The following is an 18540-nucleotide window of genomic DNA, read 5'->3' as shown; positions in this document are numbered from 1 at the left end:
GCGGGGCCTGGCGCGGCGGGGCCTGGCGGCGGCGGGGCGGGGCCTACGCGGCGCCCGCGCGCCCCCACGCGGCCCGCTGGGACGGCTGCGGCCGGGGTCCTGGGGGTCCGTGTGGCCCGGCGCGGGGCGCGCTCACCGCGGGCGGCGCAGGGCGGTGCTGGGCCGCCGACCGGGCCGCGAGGTGGCCGCGCCGCGCCCGGCCTGGCTGACCTTCCGCTCCCGGCCCCCGCTCCCGGCCCCGCCGCCAGCCGCGCCCCCGGCCCGAAATAGCGCGGGGCGGGGCCGGCACCGCCATGGCGAGGTGAGCGCGACCGGACGGGACGGGAGGGGCAGTGCCCGGCACCCCCGCGCGGCGCCCGGTCTCCGGGGCAGTGCTCGGTCGGGGTCTCGGGCACCCACCCGGGGCCCGGAGCCTGAGGCACCACCGGACAGGACCCTCTAGCCCGGGGCAGCGGGGTAATGGCGCCGGGAATGGCAGGGGAGAGCGAGGGCCCTGCCGGCCTCTGCTGGCTGCCGAGGCTAGGGGCCGTGTGGGGCGTGAGAGGGGAGCGCTGCGTGCCCACCGCCCGGGCCCTGCGCCCACCTTGCTCTCGCTGCCAGCCCCGAGCTCGGCCCAGACAGGGTGCATGTTTGGGGCACCTTCCTTGCCCCAGTTCCCACCCCGTGCCTCGTGCGGTCCCTGCAGAGCGCTAGTGGGCACCATGGAAACACCCGCTGGTCTGCTCTTTCCCAAGGCAACCTGCAAAGACGCTGTGGTACGACCGCCCACAGTACGTCTACCTGGAGTTCTGTGTCGAGGACAGCACGGATGTTAAGGTCGTCATTGAGGACCAGCGGCTGGTGTTCAGGTGAGCTGCTGCTGCCCTGCCGATCGGGGACGCAGCCCTGAACTGGGGGTGGTGCGGGGTATAGGGGGGACCCTGTAAGAGCAGGGCACACACGGCCTCAGCCCTCTCCTAAGCCAGGCTGTTATGGTGTTTTGGCAGTTGCAAAAATGCAGATGGCGTGGAGTTCTACAACGAGATCAACCTATATGCCAGGGTCAACTCCAAGGTGAGGCTTCCCCCCAGCAAACTGTTCTCTGACAGCCTGCATGAATTCTCAGAGTTAAACCCAGCCTGTGCAGTCTTGAGCAGTGCCGCTTAGCATTGAATCCTGCCTGTTTCCCAAGAGCTTGAGTGGGGTGAGCACAAGCCGGGGAGCCCTGACCCTGGGCCTGGCACTCGCAGTGCTGCGTTGGGCCAGAAACAACTCGTCTCCGTGGTTGTGCGTGTTCCACAGCCTGCACGTGGCTGAGCTTTAATCCTGTGTGTGTCTGCAGTGGATTGCAGAGAGGAGTCCGGCAGACACCAAGGTAAGGGACCCCCAATCTCTTGGCAGGACTCACGGGAGAAGCGCTCCGACCGCTCCATCACGTGCTTTATGAGGAAGTGGAAGGAGAAAGTGGCCTGGCCCCGCATCACCAAGGAGAACATCAAGGTGTGTGTGGTGCCTGGCAGCCAGGACCAGCCTCAGCACATGTGCTGTCCCCACACAGCACCTCGCGGCTCCCAGGGACCAACCTGCCCCTGGGACAAACATGAGGGCCCATGTGGGCACCTCAACACAGAGCTCCCAAAAAGCCTGACCTCATGGTCACTGCCAGTCCACGGACTTCTGCCCTCCAGGAAGGATGCAGCACCCCTTTCCCTTGACGCCGGCAGGGTCAGGACCAGCACCCACAGGCGAAGGGACACACTCCCCTTCCTGCCCTTCCCCAGCCCGGCCAGTCCCCTCACCTGTGCAGGAGCAGCCTGCGCTCCCACGCAGAGCAGTCCCTGGGCTGCGAGGACAGGGCTGCCGGGTCCCCCCCGTGCTGCTCCCTCCTCAGGGGATGCTCTCTCTGCCTGCAGCCGGCCTGGCTCTCTGTGGACTTTGACAACTGGCGAGACTGGGAAGGGGACGAGGAGGTGGAGAGGGCCATGGTGGAGCAGTACGCAGAGGTGAGCCAGGCCGCAGGCCATGGGGTCCCAGGGCATCTGTGGGGTGGGTGCTCGGCATTCAGAGTTCCCACAGCCGTTTGTTTCCCGTCCAGCTCCTGGAGAAGGTGACAGACAAAGGCCCTCCCCCAGCCATGGACGACCTGGATGTAAGTACTGCCCGCGAGCTGCTTCCCCCAGAGCAGCCACCCCCGCAGAGCAGGGCTGAGCCTCTGGCGCTCTGCTCACTCCAGGCTGCCGGCAGCAGCTCCAGCTGCTCTTCTCGGGCAGCGGGTCCCGGAGCCAGCCGGGGACACACTCCCCAGGGCTGCCTGCAGCTGCCCGGCCGGTGCCGGCCGATGCAGCCGGGGGCTGGGCCCTTCCCTGCCACCTCGCTCCTCCCTCCCGCAGGACGACCTCTGAAACCCAGGCCCCCGGGGATGCCGCGGCGCAGGAGGCCTCCCGGTGCGCCGGCAGCACGCACCGACGAGCAGCACGGGCCGGGCTCTCCGAGGAAGCGGAGCCGCCCCGGCCGGTTCCCCGCCAAGCGCAGCGGACCCCGACCCGGGGCGGCGGGAGCCGTCCGGTCTCCCCGTGCCGGTTACCCGCGCGGGGCAGGGCAATAAACGCGCGCTGCCGCCACCGTCTGCTGTCCGCTCAGACCGCCCCGCCAAGCGCGTGCGCGCCGCGCGTCACCTTGCAGGCCCCGCCCACCTGCGGCACGGAGGCTGCGACCGCCATCCCCTGTCCCTCCTCGGCCGCCGTCGCCGCCATCCTGTGTCTGTGCCCGGTCGCCGTCGCCGCCATCCCGTGTCCAACCTCAGTCGCCGTCGCCGCCGTCGGTCCACCGCCGCGGCGGCCATGGTGTTCCGGTGCCAGCGGGACAGCTGGGCCCGGCAGGTAGCGGCGGGACAAGCGCGGCGCGGCGCGGGGGAGGCGCGGGCCGGTCCTCACGGCGCCGCCGTCTCTGTTGCAGTTCGCCACCAGGGTGGTGTCGTGCCGGGCGGCGGAGCTGCGGCCCGAGGGCGGCGGGGAGCCCGTGCGCGGGTTCCAAGTGGTGCTGGAGGACACCATCCTCTTCCCCGAGGGCGGCGGGCAGGTACGGCCGGGGCCGGGGCCGGGGCCGGGGCCGGGGCCGGGCCGGGCCGGCGGCATTGACGCCCCGTGTCCGCAGCCGGACGACCGCGGCCTCATCGGCGATGTGCCGGTGCTGCGCGTGACCCGGCGGGGCCCCGAGGCCGTCCATTTCGTGCAGGCGGCGCTGGAGCCGGGCGCCGAGGTGCTACTGTCGCTGGACTGGGAGCGCCGTTTCGACCACATGCAGCAGCACTCAGGTCCGTGCCCCGTCCCGGCCGAGGGGCGTCCGGTAACACCCCGCTGGGGGGGGGTGGTCAGTGCCCAGCCTGTCCCCACTGGGCCGGGGGAGGGGAAGCCCGACAGCTCTGCACGCACAGCCCATCCCCGGGCCTCTTGGGAAGGCAGGCACCTCCCCTGCGGGCTCCCCTTGGCTTGTAAACAAACCCACTGCAAACAGGTTTGGACGGAAAAGTTCAACCTGCTTCGAAGTCTTCAGCGAGCACCGTGGGGCTCTCGGGGTCACAAGGCCCACGAGGCGATGACTGTCTCTTCTGCCTGCTTCTAAGCACTAGCATAAGCCCCACAGTGCTGAGCACATGCCTGGGCATTTGCAAATGTCAAGGGGAGTGTCAGCAGAAAAAATAGAGTCTGACTGAAAAACTCTTTTCCTGTGTCCAGTGGCATTCAAAGTGTTGCTTGCACGTCTCTTCCAGGACAGCATCTCATCACTGCCATCGCAGAACAGATGTTTGGATTCAAGACAACTTCATGGTGAGCAGGGAAAAGGCTCCTTTTGACCCCAGTCTTACCTTGTTTGGCATGTGCCACTGTGCTGGGCTGCAAGGAGCCGAACATTGATAAATCAAAAGCAGTTTGCCCTTGGACATTTCACTCAAGCTCAGAGGGCCTGGGAGAGGTGGCTGAACTGGAGAGAAGCTGTGCAAAGTATTTGCTCTGTCTTGTGCTCCTCCAAGTGTTTGGTATGCATCTGGTGCTCTGTAAATAACAGGGAGAGGAGGGAAGTATGTTTTGTTTCAGTCACCACATTCTTAGCAGTGGGATGGCACTTAGTGCTGCACAGAGGAACCTTCTAGCTGGTCTTAGCAACAGCAGCAGATGTTCTTCATCGGTGCAGGGAGCTGGGCCGTCAGCGAAGTGTCATTGAGCTGGACACCCCCTCCATGACAGCAGAGCAAATAGAGGCCCTGGAGAGGAGTGTGAATGAGAAAATCCGTGAGAGAGTACCCGTGTTGGTGAGGGAACTGGCTGCAGATGACCCTGAAATTGAAACAGTGAGTGGTGGGAAGAGAACTGATGATATCCGTGGGACCAGAATCACTGCGGTATGGATGTCACCTTGTTTGCCATTGTCCTTTTGCTAGGTGAGAAGCCGTGGTTTGCCAGGTGACCACACGGGGCCAGTGCGAGTTGTTGACATCGAAGGCATAGACTCCAACATGTGCTGTGGGACTCATGTCTCCAACTTGAGTGACTTGCAGGTGGGGGGCTGCAGCTGAGCTGCCTTCGGGCGCCTCGCTCCACACATTCAGACCTAGCACAGCAGAAGTCCTGAGATCCAGGGTCTGCTGGAAATTGTCCCGGCGGAAGCCCTGTGCTGGGTGAGCCCCAGCAGGGCCGCACACAGGTTGGCAGTCTTTGTCCAGTCAGTCAGGCTCCTTTCTTTCTTTGTAACAGAACTCAGCCCTTGTCTGTAGCAATGATATTTGCTGAACTGCTGATGCCTCTGCGGAGGGCACGTGGTATATTGCCAGTTTGACGGTGCATTGCTGGGTTGCTAGCCATTTGTTCCCTCTGCTTAAAGCTCTGATATTTTTGAGTGTTTGTCACGAATGAGAAATCCTCTGTGCAGGGAGGTGGAGATAAAATTCTAGAGTTGCCTTTAAGTGTTTCTGTCTTTTCAGTCATTTGTTGGAGACTGTATCTCAGCAGAGACATCCAGATGCATTGCAGAGTGCAGCCCATGACTAGCAAATTGTATTAATTCCACTGTATCACCATTCTTTTTTTTTTTTGTATGTTGACCTTATGGCTGATTTTAATCAGTTTATTTTCACTGGCAGAGAGCCAGTGTTCACGGCAAGGCATAGTCTAGTAGGAACTGACCACCTGTGTGAGTATAAGCAAAGTACTGTTCTTTTCTGACCAGGGTTATTTTCTTTTTAAGGTTATTAAACTCCTTGGCACAGAAAAAGGGAAAAAGAACAAAACCAACTTGGTTTTCCTGGCAGGAAACAGAGTGCTGAAGTCAATCGAACAAAGTTACAGTACTGAGAAGGCTCTAACCTCACTGCTCAAGTAATACCCTTTCCACTTTGATTATTTCATCTTTACTATTCCTTCTGACAAATGCCACATAAGACTCAGGGTACATCTACGCGGTGCTTTTTATGATGTTATCTGCTTTTGCTCCTTTAAGAAATCCTTTCTTTGTCCTTCAGAGTGGTGATCCAAATTCTCCTTGTTCTTTCAGAAATGGACCGGGTGAGCACATAGAGGCTGTGAAGAGACTGCAGAATTCTGTGAAAGTGCTTCAGAAGGTATGAGGATGGCTGAGAAAAGCACATTGTGGCTGCTTCCTGTAGACCTGAGCTTTAGTCATGATAACTGGGAATTGAATCATAGACATCCGTTTTTGTGGATATTATGAAAACTGCTCCCACCTCTGGGAACACAACTCAGTGTTCATGCTGACTTCTCCATCTGCAGTACAGTTTATTTGCTTTTCTTTCAGAATAACTTGAACCTGCTTAGAGACATTGCTGTTTTGATAGCCCGGGACTTCAAGAGCAAACCTGCTCAAAGTCAGCTGTTTGTGTTACACAGGTATGGGGGAGTTCAGGGAAAAGGGTAAAATGGCATCTTACACGTTTTGTGGCAGTTGCATCTCTCTGACACCTATTCAGGCTTGTTTCTCAAGGAAGAATATAAACAAGATTAATAGAATATTAAACTGCCTCAGCCTGCTAGAAGGTTGTGCAGTTAAAGGAATGTGTTAGTAATTCGGTCACTGAATTCTTCTGGTTTTATAGCTGAGAAATAACTATGTCTATCTAATTTCTCTCTGCCCTTGATATTTTCAAATAAAACTGAGGAGCTCTATTTCTTAAAGATAAACACTTAAACAATTCCTCATATGTCCAATGCACAATGGAGGATTTAGATATATAGAAAAAAACTGTTCTCCATCCTAACAGCAAGAGGTGAAAACCCCAGGCCTGATCAGGCCTTTGGTTTCTGATTGATATTTTGGACTCTAGAGGGGATTTTTGCTTCTTTCTGAAGTGTTGTTTTTTACCCATCCATGCAGGAAAGAGGGTGACTCTGAATTTATGAATATCATCGCTAATGAGATTGGGACAGAGGTGAGTCACTGATGAAGACTAACCTGGCACCACTGGCTTTTTCATTGAAGCTGTAGCGCAGGCAGGGACAGCCTTCTGTTTGTACCATAGTCACAAGCTACAGGTCTGTTTCCTTTGAAAAGTTACATGAGGTTATTGTCCCCAGCAGCCTCAGTCTGCTCAACAGTCAAGAAGTACAACGGTGAAAATTCAGGACACTGTAGAAGAGCCGGTCCCCCTAAGAGCTGTACAGAACCTCATCGGCTGTTATAGACTAGACCAGACTAGACTAGACTAGACTATTTCAGCTGGAAGGGACCTACAACGATCATCTAGTCCAACTGCCAACCACATCCTTTTAACTTAGGATACCCCAGTACCCATTCTGTCCCCCACAACATATGATTGAGCATAAAAGGTTCTAAAGCCGCCCTGCCTTTTACTTTCTTCAAATTGAGTCTCTGTCTGAGTAATGCACACAAACTTCTGAATTGTTTGCATGCTTGGATGGGTCCTGTCGCCAGTGTCTCTGTCCTCTTCCTGGACAAGGAGGGCACTGGTTATTCTGAAGCAAGATTCATCTCTCTGTCCACAGGAAACCCTGCTGTTCCTGACTGTGGGAGATGAAAAAGAAGCAGGACTCTTTCTTCTAGCTGGACCTGTTGAAGCAGTTGAGAATTTAGGTCCCAGGTAACATGTTCTATAGTTTCTTTAAAATTAGTAAGAATTCTAATGTTGCAGACGAAGCAGCTGAGCAGTATAATTAGGGCATGGATCCATGTTTGCTCTCTGGAGCAGGTTAGGCCAGGCCACTCTTCTCTGCAAGTGAGCAGCCTTCAGCCTGTGCTGTTGTTACTGCAGGGTGGCAGAGCTTCTGGGAGGCAAAGGAGCTGGGAAGCGAGGCCGCTTTCAGGGCAAGGCAACCAAGATGAGTCGGCGAGGAGAAGTGCAAGCTCTGCTCCAGGAATTCATCAGCCATCAAAGCCCTGAAGCATAAGAAACAATTCTCAAAGTAGGGCTGTCTTCCCTGCTTTGCGTAAGCTCCACCAACTTCTCTCCCAGATGATAAAGACATAAAAACAACAGCTGGTGTACATATGCTCTGTGTGAATTGATTTGGTGTTCATGGAAAATTAGGAGAGGGGATCTGCCATCCACGCTTTGCTGCAAGGGTTCTTTCATTTCCCCAGACAAATGGTACGCGTTCTTAAGTGATTAAAAGTAGTCATTATTTAACCATTTTGTAGGCTTCCTAAAACCAAGAGAGGGGCCCTCCCATTTGCAGTACATGGTGACTTTTTACTCCTGAGGAATAAATTGCTTTGGAGTTGCTGAGGAGTAATTGCTTTGTGAGCATATTTGTTTATAATAAGCTGGATGCATTTAAAAAAATCAGAATACCGGTAAGAAGCTGAGGGTCTGAGTATGACATTTGCCAGCAAGCGCAGAGAAAATGAATCAAGCTTTTGCTGCTGACATTTTGTAGGGAGAAGAAGGAATGAAATGTGGCAGGAATTGGAGGGATGCTCAGATCAGTAAATCCCCCTTAACAGACCAAACTTAGCTGGTCAGCAGTTACGGCTGCCTGAGATAGAACTGGGAGGCAAGAAGACAAGATGCTGTTGTCAAGCCTGTGAGCAAGGAAAGGAGGGAGCACCAAAGGACAAGTCTCGGTGAGCCCTTTTTTAAAAAAAAGGAACTGACTCTTTTCCTGGCTACTCAGAAATCTGCAGGTGCTGGAGGTCTAAAGATGTTTGTGCTAATGCCATTGCCAGGGCCCCTCGCTGCTGGCCAACAGGCAGGGCTGCTGCCGTGCTCTGGACTGAGCGGTTCGCTTGGGCAGCAGTCGCTGCTGACCCAGCTCTGATGCTGATGGGAGCAGCTGTCGGGTAACACCAGCTTCATCGGTGCCATCCCAAAGCTCCACTGGAGTAGCATCAAGTACGTTATTGCAAAAGGGAATTTCATCCATTTGTAGTTGGCCTGGCAGAACCGTGTTAACACAAGTGTGCTGACTCTTTGTACGTGAGAATTAAGTGCAGATAGAAGCAGCCACCTAGTGCTGTGTTTTGCAGGCAGTCAGAAAACCGTATTAAAGTCATTTGTTTGAGCTGTACATTGGGCATTTCTTGTAGGTGTATGCCTGAACATTTCCTTCACTTCTGTTGCCACGAGCTTGAGCTTTCATTACCATTCTCTTCTTCCCAGCAGTGGCCTTTCCCCTGCCTCTGCGATAGTATCTTATATTCAGCTCTTTTACATGATAAGAAATAGGTCTACAGAAAAGCAGTAGTCTGGCCCAAGCTTTACTCTGAACAAGCCAGGCTAGGTTGTACCGTTATGACTGTTAATGACAGATTGTGTCTCAGCATACAGCTGACTCACGCCACTTTCTATGCTAGTCTGCAAAATGTGACATTGTCCAAGCTCATGCCTACAGTTCCTGAGCATTCTCCTTCAGAACAGCAGCTGTTTCTGTAGTCCCCCAAGTAGAGACTGCAGCTTTCTGTGCATGGGTACATCACCACCAGGCCATGCTGGTAGTGCCTTGTCTTACCACCACTGGGAAGGCGTCTTCCTGGTCCACTGCAGCACTCCTACACCTGGCTTTTGCCGTGGGACAAAGGAACTGAGCCCTGAGCTGTCCTCCAGCAAGGCAGCCCTTGAAGAGAAGAGCAAGGGCAGGATCACCCCCACTCTCATCTCCCATCCCTCTGCAGCTGTCTCAGTTCCCATCCTCCTCTCGAGCTCCCATCACAAGAACAGTACCTGAGTTCAGCAGTCTCCAGCAACCAAACTCCTTTCCAAGTTAGTATCATCACTAATGCTCAGCAAAAGGAAGCTGTTCCCACCTGACACCTCAGCCTGGGTAGTGGCAAGCTTTCCTCAGACTTGATCACGCATGGCAAAGGGTACAGTCCTGAATCAGCCGGGGCAGAGAGCAGCTGGAAGGGAGAGCAGGTGCCCCACGGGCAGGAAATCATTCACCTTTGTGTATCAGACCTTTCCCTGTTGCGGTGAAGTTGTTACCGGTCCGTTTTTGAACATCAGGTGTTTCTCCAGCTAATGCAGATGTAAACTCCCTTGGGATCAGGCAGAGCTACTCCCCAGGGTTTCCTCAGCTTGCCTTTTCTGCCAGGGTGGGTCCTGGAGCTGTTGCAATCTCAGCTGCAGAAACTAAAGGGCGCTGTGGAGCCACACTGTGAAAAAGCACGACAAGTAATTTGGGAATTTTTTTGCCCTTCTTGCTAGAAATGGCATGACAGGTTTGGTCCAGGTGTTGATAATAAACAGAGAAATAGAAGAAAATAAACCTCTATCCTAAGGAGGTTTATCTGTCATGAACACAGAGGATAGCAGCAGCCCCAGCACACAGGGCTTCCCTACACAGCTAATGCAGATGCCATTCAGCCAGGAGACCTTTGCCGGCCATTGAGCTGTTGGTGAGCAGCAGCAGCAGGTGCAGGTCACGGCTGCGCCACCCATCAGCCCCTGTTGGGACTCTGCTGCGGGGGGACCAGCAGCCCTTGTTCGCACTGCACATGGCGGGCTCCCAGAGAGGGGCCTTCTGCGGCCGCCTCCGTGGGGGCTGGCTGTCCTGTCCCCATCCTTCCCGGTCAGGATAACTGCTGGGCCAAGCCTGCCCGCTCCCCAGCTGGAGGAAACTGGGGCGGGGGTTGTGTGTGTGCTGATCTAGGTAAGCTTTCTACAGAGAATTAAGTCCACAGCTGAGCAAGGTTTACAGCAAACTTTGCTGTGGAAGGCATTTTAGTGTGGATGGGTTTTAGCGAGGAGTTCTGCTGATGTACAGTTTGGTCAGAAGGAAGGTGTTCTCTCGCATGACGGCTCTCGGTGTTTTGGCAGCAGGAGGGCTTCCCTCAGAGGACTGGGAAATGCTGCAAAGCCTGCACGCTCTGCTGCCACATGCAGTAAAGGGCCATCCAAGCTGCAGCAAGACAATGGACATTACCACGGCTCTCCTGGACACCATCTCCCAAAGGCATTGCAAGATCTGGGCAGGGGAGATGGCATTTCTTGGGTGCGCCACAGCAGAGAACACTGCTGATGCTTATAGCTGGGTATGGGGTAAATGCTGTGGGAACTGGTGTTTTGGAGGAGATACTGCACATGCACGCGTACAGTCTGGCAGGAAGAAAGTATCTGTACCTATTTTAAACTATCTCAGACTGAGAGAGGATGTTTACTGAGTTAATTGGCAGGCTGTACAGCGTGTATGGCTTTGAAGTCAGCAGGCTGAGCCCGCAGCCGGCTTCCTGCTAACGAGCGCGGCGCCAAGGCAGGAGGGCCGGGACACGTCTGCCGGGTGAGCCGAGCTGGCGGCAGCAAAGCAGCTTGACCCCACGTTCATGCAGCCACCTCCTGCACCCCAGGCAGTCCCTGGTGAGCGGTGCCTGGAGACTGAGCCAGCGCTGACCACCGGGCCCCTACCCTGCAACGCAGCCAGCAGCTGAACGGCAGCTCTGTCCCCACAGCCTGGGGGCTCAGCACAGCCCCGGCAAAGGTGGTCGGTCCCAAAGCTGTGCTTGTTTCCGTAAGCAGCGAGGTGACACGAGTGTATCCCTGTTCCTGGCACAAGGTGCACCCAGAAACCCTGGATAAATAGTGCAAAAAGCAGCTTGTCCCCCCTGCTGTGCTGGCTGCGTCCGACTGCACCTGAGGGTGAAAGGCGACGAGGACCGGGGGAGCCTGGCACTGCCTTTCCCGGTGGTTTGACCGTGCTTTGCAGGTGATGATGGTAGCAGCACCCCAGGAGACATCCTTCTTCCAACACCACCAGCAGCCCCCGCTGCAGTCTGTGCGCCCGGGAGCTGATCCCCCATCCCACCTCACCAGCCAGTGAAATGTCCGAACTCACCAGCTAAACACACCTTCGGCTTTAATAAAATACCTCTTGTTTACAGACACACCCATATATATACATGTGTATAGCTACTCATTATATATGTATATGCATGTGCATATGTGTACCCCATGCTGCTTCATATAGCAGTGAACACTGAACACCTCAGCGCTAGGGCGGCTCCTGCAAGCCAGTGCTTTATCTCCAAATCACAGTATCTGCACGTTCCTGTAACAGAGCTGCCTCGCCAGCAGACCCTGAGCACCCATGGGTGAGCACCCTGCTCCCGGTGGTGCCGTTCCCAGCCCTGCAGCATAGAGGTGGCGCATCCCCATGAGCTGCAGGGGAGCGTAGGGTCTTCCCCCCACTGCGGGGGGGTCCCAGGCTGATGACGCCCACCCGTGGGTGCGGGAAGGGCAGCAGGAGAGCCCTAGGAGCGTGGGGCTCGCTGTGCCATCAGCTGGCCACAGGCTGCCCGAGCCTATGGCACGACTGGCATTATGGGTCCATGCTGCAGGAGTCACCCAGCAGCACCGCCAGCCCAGCCTTCGCAGCCTGCTCCGGGTGTGGAGTCAGTCTGTGCAGGTTTAGCGGGGAGCTCACAGTGGCTGGTGAGCACCCATGGTCCAGTGACTGCCGCCGAGCCCAGAGCCAGGGCAGCTGCCTGCCCAGGCGCACCATTACCTGCGGGGACACCCCTAGACAGCCTTCTTGTCCTGCGTGGCCAGGAGCTGGGAGACGCAGTAGGGGATGAGGCCGACAGTGGCCAGCGGCACAGCTGCGCTCTTGCAGAAGGAGAGGATGTAGAAGAGCAGCTGCATGTGGGAGGGCGGCTTGAAGGCGTCGAAGAGGTGTAGGATGAGGAGGGAAGCAGCGACACAGCCCAGGCGGAAGGGCAGCTGCTGGCCCTGCTTCCCCCGGCAGCTCTCTAGGTACATGTGGGAGTTGAGGGCCAGTCCCAGCCCAAAGAGGATGCCCAGGTTACGGAGGAGGCTGGCAAAGGGGGTGGTGTCGATGTGGACCCACTCGGGGTGGGCACACCACCTCCGCGCCTTGTCCAGCGTCCAGAGCAGGTCCACACCGAATGCCCGCAACAGCAGGTAGAAGCCCAGGGCAAAGCTGAAGAGGAAGAAGGTGATGCCCAGGTACTGGCGGAGGCTGGCGTGGTAGATGCAGTGGACGTGCTGGAAGGTCTTGGCCACGGCCATCCCTGCCAGTAACAAAACGGGAGAAGAGGCGGTGCTGATGAGCGAGCGATCACCTGCCTCGAGGCGGTGGAACCGAGTGGACCCCACAGCTCTGGGTGCTCCAGCAGGGAACATGTGCTGGAGGCTACCCATGGGCTCTCGCGTGGTGGTGACTGCAACGGCCACCGCTGCACCCCGTTGCTCACAAACAGCCGATTCTGCTCCCTCGCCCAGTGGTGACCCTTTCACGCCCCAAGCCTGCCCTGCCTGTGCCTTCAGGCCATGTTCACCATTCCTCAGAGCCCAGCAGTGGCTGGCAGTGCCCTGCCCGCCCGACTGAGACTCGTGCCTCAAATGTGATAGGAACAAAGGCACATTCTGGAATGCATCCTGCCCTTGACAATGAGGGCAGTAACTGCAAAGTCAGGGATGCAGCTTTGCGTCACGACCTTGCACGTGTCTGTTAGGCCATGCACCCTTCTTGGCCAGTGCTGCAGGTGCTGCGGTCCAGCACAGTGGTGCCGTGGGGAAGGGGACAGGGGGTCCGATGGACTCACCTGAGATGACTCCCGCGATGACCTGATGGGGGAAGTGAGCAGCAATGAAGACTCGGGACAGGCAGACACAGACCTGAACTGCCCAGAACCCCATCCAGAGCACCGTCCACAGCACCCTGCGAGGGGCAGGCGGCCACGTTGGTGCCAGGCCTGGCTCGTGCTGCCTGGGGCGCTGCCATTGCGTACCCCGAGCAGTGCCTAGCCATCCACCAAGCTCGTCCTCGTGCACACCCCACCTGGGGTGCCACAGCCCGGCTAACTGCCCACAGTCTTGTGCCTTGCTGGGCTCAGCTGCGTGCCCGTCAGCTCTGGAGCAGCCTCTGCCCAGCACAGGTGGTTTTGGCTTACCAGTATCTGAGTGTCCTCGGCTGCTTCTTCCCCATGGCAGTGGAGAGGAGGGCCGTCACCATGACGTAGTACACGCCTGCTGCGCCCATGGCGTGGCCGGAGGGGCTCCCTGGGTGAGAAGAGAGCCCCAAGTCAGACCCCGCTTCAGGGCAGGCTGCGCCCTCATGCCTGGGGAGCTCCCAGGCAGCAGCCCAGGCCCTGGGGGCTGTGGCACTGGGTGGCACGGCACCCAGCACCTGTCCCCTGGCAGCCGCGGTGCCACCTCTATGGCAGGTGCCCAGCTCCGTCCCCGGGCGCAGGCAAGGCTGGAGCAGGGAACAGCACAGCAGGGGCAGTGTGGGAGCATGGCTCTGGCTATGTGGCCTGTCTGCTGGGCAAGACTGGGCAGAGGGCACTGACCATCCCCAACAGTTCGCACTGAGCGTGCCAGGGACGCCTGCAGCCCTTCCCCAGCTCCCGTGGAAAGCTGCGGGCAAAGTACAGACTGAGCTGCTCCAGAACCGGGCAAGCCCCTTCCCCACGGAGAGGCTGCCCGCATTTGGGGCTGGAGGGCAGAGCATGGTCCCGGCAAGCGCCAAGGCTGTGGCTGAGCACGGGCAGGGGTTTGTGCTGAACCGCCACGTCTGTGCCGAGGGTCAAGGTCTGCTCCGCGCAGGGGCTGCCCTGCCTCCACCCGCTGTAGGCACGGCTGGTGTCCCGGGGAGCATGGTGGGGGCCAACGCCACGGCTTGGCGATAACGGCCCTCTCTGAAGAGCTAGCTTGGTGTGTGTGCCGCCGGTGGGCTCCCAGCCGCGGCCCCGGCCATGCCAGCACCCCCCTTGCTGTGGGGACCGAGACCCGGACTGGGGAGCTGCATGTGCAGGTCCCCCTGGGCAAGTGCCCACTGCCCCTGCTGGGGCTGGGGAACTCTACTGGGGCTGGGGGACCCTACCGGGGCCGGTCTCGCAGGTGAGCGGGAACTGCTGGATCTCTGGAGCGGAGGTGTTGCTATAATAGTCTGTCTCATGGACCCACCAGTACGGTCTCTCCCCAAAGAGGATCCTGAAAAGAAAGGAGAACGAGGGCTGTAGGGGTCCTGAGCACCAGAGCAGGTGGGCACGGCTGCAGTTTCAGCTCTGGCCTGGGAACCGGAAGAGGCAAAGGACCCATGAGTGGCCCAGGGCGTTCCGACAGACATAGCATCCAGTTGGTCACTTGGTCCTGACAGCCGACACTCCCTGTCCGTGTCCCCGTCCCCGGCCCCTGAAGAGGAAGAGCAAGAACTTCCTGGGAGCAAGTCATCGCACTGAGAAAGAGGAGCGGTGTCTGCTCCCTCTAAGTCTTTTTCAGGCCAAGAGCAACTGTTTCATGGTGGTATCAGAGGCAGAGGCCACCCGTCCCTGTCACATATGCAGGCAGCGTGGGCATCCCAGGGGATTTGAGCTGCAGGGCAGGCGCAGAGCTGGGGCAGCCAGCACACCCCTCCAACCACTCTGCCGGGTCCTGCCGCAGGGATGTGGGGTGCAGCCCATGCACGTGGGTGCATGCAGCCCCAGAAAACCTTGAGACGCTGAAACGCAACTGCGGGGATGGCACTGTGCTGGTCCACCACCCCTGTGGCCGCTGGTACCACAGCCCATCACCTGCGGGGACAGCACCCACAGCTACTGGCTGACACCAAGCCCTGCCGGGCTGTGATGCCAGGTTGGATCGGCCCCGTGGTACAACTGACGCTGCTGACGAGGCTGTCCTGTGCCTGGAGTGGTGGCTGGGTCCCTCGCGTGCTCCCCACCATAGCTCCCTTTGCGTCAGCGACGCCAGCGATACCAGCCGTGGAAAGGAAGGGGATATCAGTGTCCTGGCTCACCCATGGGAAACACTCGTCTAAAAGATCGGGGGAGCACCAAGCCCTGATCCCGCATATCAGAGCTGTGCCAGGCCACCCCTGTGGCCCCTGCCATGGTGAGGGGCTCTGTGCAGCCCCTGTACAAAACTGCAGCCCCGGCTGATGGCAAAGGGGTCTGTTTGCAGGGGGCTCTATCTCTCTGCCTGGCTTCTGGGAAGGGAGGAGAGCCGTTGCTGCATGGGAAGGAGTGACTATTACCACTGCCAAGCTGGGGGCCGAACTCTGGTCTTTGTTTTACACCAGTGTCAAGGCTGAGAATGCACATCTGGCCCGCATTAGTCCAGCTGTGCCAACACACCCGGAGGGAGCCGTGGCACAGGGCCACTCACCACTTGAAGACGAGGTTGAGCCAGTCACCGATCACGGCCACCCAGATAAGCCTGATGCCCACCGACTCGCTGAAGTGGAACCAGATAGGGAAGAGGATGAAGAAAGCGTTCCTGAGGTCAGCAGCAAAGGAGATGAAGAGGAACCAGTCCTGGGAGCCCTGGAAGTGCTCCTGCAGCCAGTGCGTTGCCTGGATGCCCATGTCGTGCAGGTGGTTCATGCTGGCCTCCATCTTCCTCTGCAGCTGCTGCCCGTCGACGTGGCTCAGGCTGTCCCGCGCTCCACCGCGCCGCCGGGATTTTATACTCTGCAGGCTCTTGTTTGCTGCGGGCAGGTCGCTTGTCCCAGCACTGATCTTTGGACCCAAAACCACTTTTGCCAAAGGTGCATCACCGGGGGGTTGTTACAAACATGTTTGGAACATCTTACGTAAAAGGGAAAAAACAGGCTTTGAGGGTGCGTGGAGCCGCGTGGAACATGGGGTGCTCCGGCACCAGCACCTTAACCCTTCCCCGCACTGTCCCCTTCTCACAGCGCGCAGGCGGCTGCCTCACTCGAGGGGGATCCTGCAGCCCCTGCTCCTCCTGCTGCCCAATACAACAGTTCAGCTGCTCCTCTCGAACCCCGGCGTTTGCTCTGTTATCAGGGGGGAGATTCAAGCACCCGCACTCTGTATGAACAGCACTGCAGAGCTGCCACAGCCCCAAGCTGTGACGTTTCTCCCATCCCTCTGCCATCACCCCAAGCACCACCGGAGCATTGCAGGGATGCCCAGGAGTGTGGACTGGGTTGTGCATGGCGTAGGGTGCAGGCTGCCCACCACCCCCACCTCAGCTGAAACACCTTGCTGCCGTGGCGTTCGCCAGGCTGATTTAACCAGGACTCTGCATGATGGGAAACTTTCCAAGCCATTTCTGGAGCTCCCTGCAGCCTCAGACGGTGAGGCTCGGGGAGCTCCTGGCTGCCAGCGATGTTTTTCTGATCTCTAGCGTGGGGTTAAAGGACCTTTGCAAATGAGGTCTCCTGCAAGGGAAGGCATTCCTCCCAGCACAGCTCCCCTGGGTTAACCCTTCCTGCACAAAACTGCCCCGCCAGAGCCCAGCTGTGGGGACAGAGCTGAACACACTACTCGTTCTGCCAGTGCCAGGTCCTTGCCCGTGGCCTTTCCCCGGCCACGCTGTGCTGTCGCTGGCAGCAGTGCTGGCACTGCAGCTTTGTTGTCCTGTTTCTCCCCAGGAGGTAACGGTGAATGAGTAACATGGAGAGCTATTTCCTAGAGCCTGAGGACACAGGGTCAGCCTGGCAGGAGAAACCTCCTTCCCCAGCTCTGGCTGGCCATCACGGTTGCTGGCACATGGACACGCAGCCCTGTGGCAGCAGCACGGGGTGCCCAGCCAGAGCCCGCCACAGCAAAACAAGCAGCTGCCCGTGCATGGGGGAACAGGCAACAAGGTGTTAATAATTAGCAACCAGTGAAAATGCATCACTTATCTCCCTCCTGAGAAAGTTCAGGTCAAGATCCTTGAACTGCTACCCGTGTGCTGTTTGCCACAGTGCAGAGCAGGCAGAGGTCGTGTCCAGCACCGAGTCCTGCTCACAAACAGCAGGCTCTAAGCAGCGGGGTCCGCGGGCAGCATCCTGCCCCCTTGCCTGCATGTAGCCCGAGGAGCCACGGGATCTAAAAGGCAAAAACATGCAAACCTTCCTCCCTGGAATACAGGCATAGACTGCTCTTGGAGCTGCCAGGCCGAGGAAGAGGGATTGTATTTGCAAGCACCTGTGCTCTGAAGGCAGTTCGATGATTAAAGATCTGCCTCTGCCTGCCTCGCATTTAACAGTGCAAGGCTGGGGCTACCAGGCCAGATCTGCAGTCACAGACCAGCAGCATGCATGCTCTGTAGGCAGCCTGTCCTCAGCCCCAAGGAGCTGCCCGTCAGGCGGTGGCAGCCGGCATCCCTCCCGGCACCCTCGCTTCACACCAGGGCTGACGCTCCCGGGCAAAGGGAAACGTGGGCACAGCCAAAGCCTGACCCTGTGCTCAGCATCCTTGGCCCAGGCTAGCCTGATGCAACTCCGTCCCCGGGGCCGGAGCATGGCTGGAGCAGCCTCACCGTGCTGGGGAGCAGGGCCAGGGGAGCCCTGGGGCGGCCGGGGCTGCGCATGGGGGAAGGCAGCACCGGGCGGGGGCTCATGCTGGTCCTGCCAAACGGCAGCTGCCCAGCTGCTGTCAGTGAATGGGAAAGACTCGGGAAGGAGAGGAAGCGGTGCAAACGCTGTAGGATCAGCCCCAGCCGCAGGCGCGTCCCTGCCCAGGGCTGCTCCTCCCTGTCCCTCCCAGCCTGGCCTCGCTGCACCCAGGGCAAACAGACTGAGGCATCCCAGCCCCCGGACTGAGCTCCCAACCTACAAAAAAACCCCAACAAAGCAGAAGTTTGCAGAGAAATGAAATTACTCTTGCAAAACAAATTCCCCAACAGCTCGTTCCAGGGTCCTGTACTGAGAGTGGCTTTGGCCAGCGTGAAGGAATGCAACAGACTTGGCTTCTGTGTCAAAAATATTTTGAAACAGTCAGCAATAAATTCTCCCTGAGAGATTTCACAGCAGAAAATGGGGGCAAGAGGTGTTGGGGGATGGGGACTAGCATGCTCCAGTTCCCTTGGAAAAAGTCACTGCAGGAAAACTGGAGCTGCAGCGGGGAGAGGCTGGGAAATGGGCCGGGAGCAGCCACCTCCTCCCTCCCAGCGCGGCGGGGGCTGGTGTGGTGTGGGAGCGAGCACGAAGTGCTGCCGATGGAGCTGTGCTGCTGGCGGAGCGGCGTGGGCCAGCGTCCCCCTGCGCAGTGGCCAGGCTGCAAGTGCCGCAGGGCAGGTCTGTGCCGGAGCTGCCAGGGTCCACACGGCAGAGGTTTCCCAGCACCGGCTCCATGCCCTGCGCTGTGGGTAAATTCCTGGCCCTGCAGCCGCTGCACAGAGCTGGG

The 18540-nt window shown here is 58.2% G+C and overlaps 3 protein-coding genes across 6 annotated transcripts; 2 read left to right on the top strand and 1 right to left on the bottom strand.

Moving 5' to 3' along the window:
• Window positions 1–66: 66 nt before the first annotated feature.
• PTGES3L (prostaglandin E synthase 3 like) lies at window positions 67–2601 on the top strand. 2 transcript variants are annotated; one of them, XM_075171759.1, is made up of 7 exons: window positions 67–301; window positions 735–848; window positions 987–1053; window positions 1381–1479; window positions 1893–1982; window positions 2075–2128; window positions 2370–2601. In XM_075171759.1, exons 1-7 carry the CDS (start codon window positions 294–296, stop codon window positions 2379–2381), a joined length of 444 nt encoding a protein of 147 aa, XP_075027860.1. In that variant the 5' UTR covers window positions 67–293; the 3' UTR covers window positions 2382–2601. The 2 variants fall into 2 exon arrangements, with proteins under 2 accessions (XP_075027860.1, XP_075027859.1); XM_075171758.1 differs by having other exon boundaries at window positions 208–301; window positions 2056–2128.
• A 71-nt stretch (window positions 2602–2672) lies between these two features.
• Window positions 2673–7495, top strand: AARSD1 (alanyl-tRNA synthetase domain containing 1). 3 transcript variants are annotated; one of them, XM_075171753.1, is made up of 12 exons: window positions 2673–2858; window positions 2935–3057; window positions 3133–3292; window positions 3749–3806; window positions 4171–4327; window positions 4418–4534; window positions 5221–5351; window positions 5527–5593; window positions 5788–5879; window positions 6364–6418; window positions 6993–7087; window positions 7259–7495. In XM_075171753.1, the coding sequence occupies exons 1-12, from the start codon at window positions 2820–2822 to the stop codon at window positions 7392–7394; spliced, it is 1230 nt and encodes a 409-aa protein (XP_075027854.1). In that variant the 5' UTR covers window positions 2673–2819; the 3' UTR covers window positions 7395–7495. The 3 variants fall into 3 exon arrangements, with proteins under 3 accessions (XP_075027854.1, XP_075027855.1, XP_075027856.1); XM_075171754.1 differs by lacking the exon at window positions 4418–4534 and having other exon boundaries at window positions 2682–2858; window positions 4171–4378; XM_075171755.1 differs by lacking the exon at window positions 4171–4327 and having other exon boundaries at window positions 2730–3057.
• A 3782-nt stretch (window positions 7496–11277) lies between these two features.
• On the bottom strand, window positions 11278–15945 carry G6PC1 (glucose-6-phosphatase catalytic subunit 1). Its single transcript, XM_075171757.1, has 5 exons — window positions 15566–15945; window positions 14283–14392; window positions 13351–13459; window positions 13003–13118; window positions 11278–12468 (listed from the first exon to the last, which is right to left on the bottom strand). Exons 1-5 carry the CDS (start codon window positions 15793–15795, stop codon window positions 11957–11959), a joined length of 1077 nt encoding a protein of 358 aa, XP_075027858.1. The 5' UTR covers window positions 15796–15945; the 3' UTR covers window positions 11278–11956.
• Window positions 15946–18540: the final 2595 nt, after the last annotated feature.

The sequence above is a fragment of the Calonectris borealis genome, chromosome 22 (assembly GCF_964195595.1).
Source record: "Calonectris borealis chromosome 22, bCalBor7.hap1.2, whole genome shotgun sequence".
In the NCBI taxonomy this organism is placed as follows: domain Eukaryota; kingdom Metazoa; phylum Chordata; class Aves; order Procellariiformes; family Procellariidae; genus Calonectris; species Calonectris borealis.
Note: the sequence above shows the minus strand (reverse complement) of the source record. Positions and strands in the feature narration are given on the sequence as shown.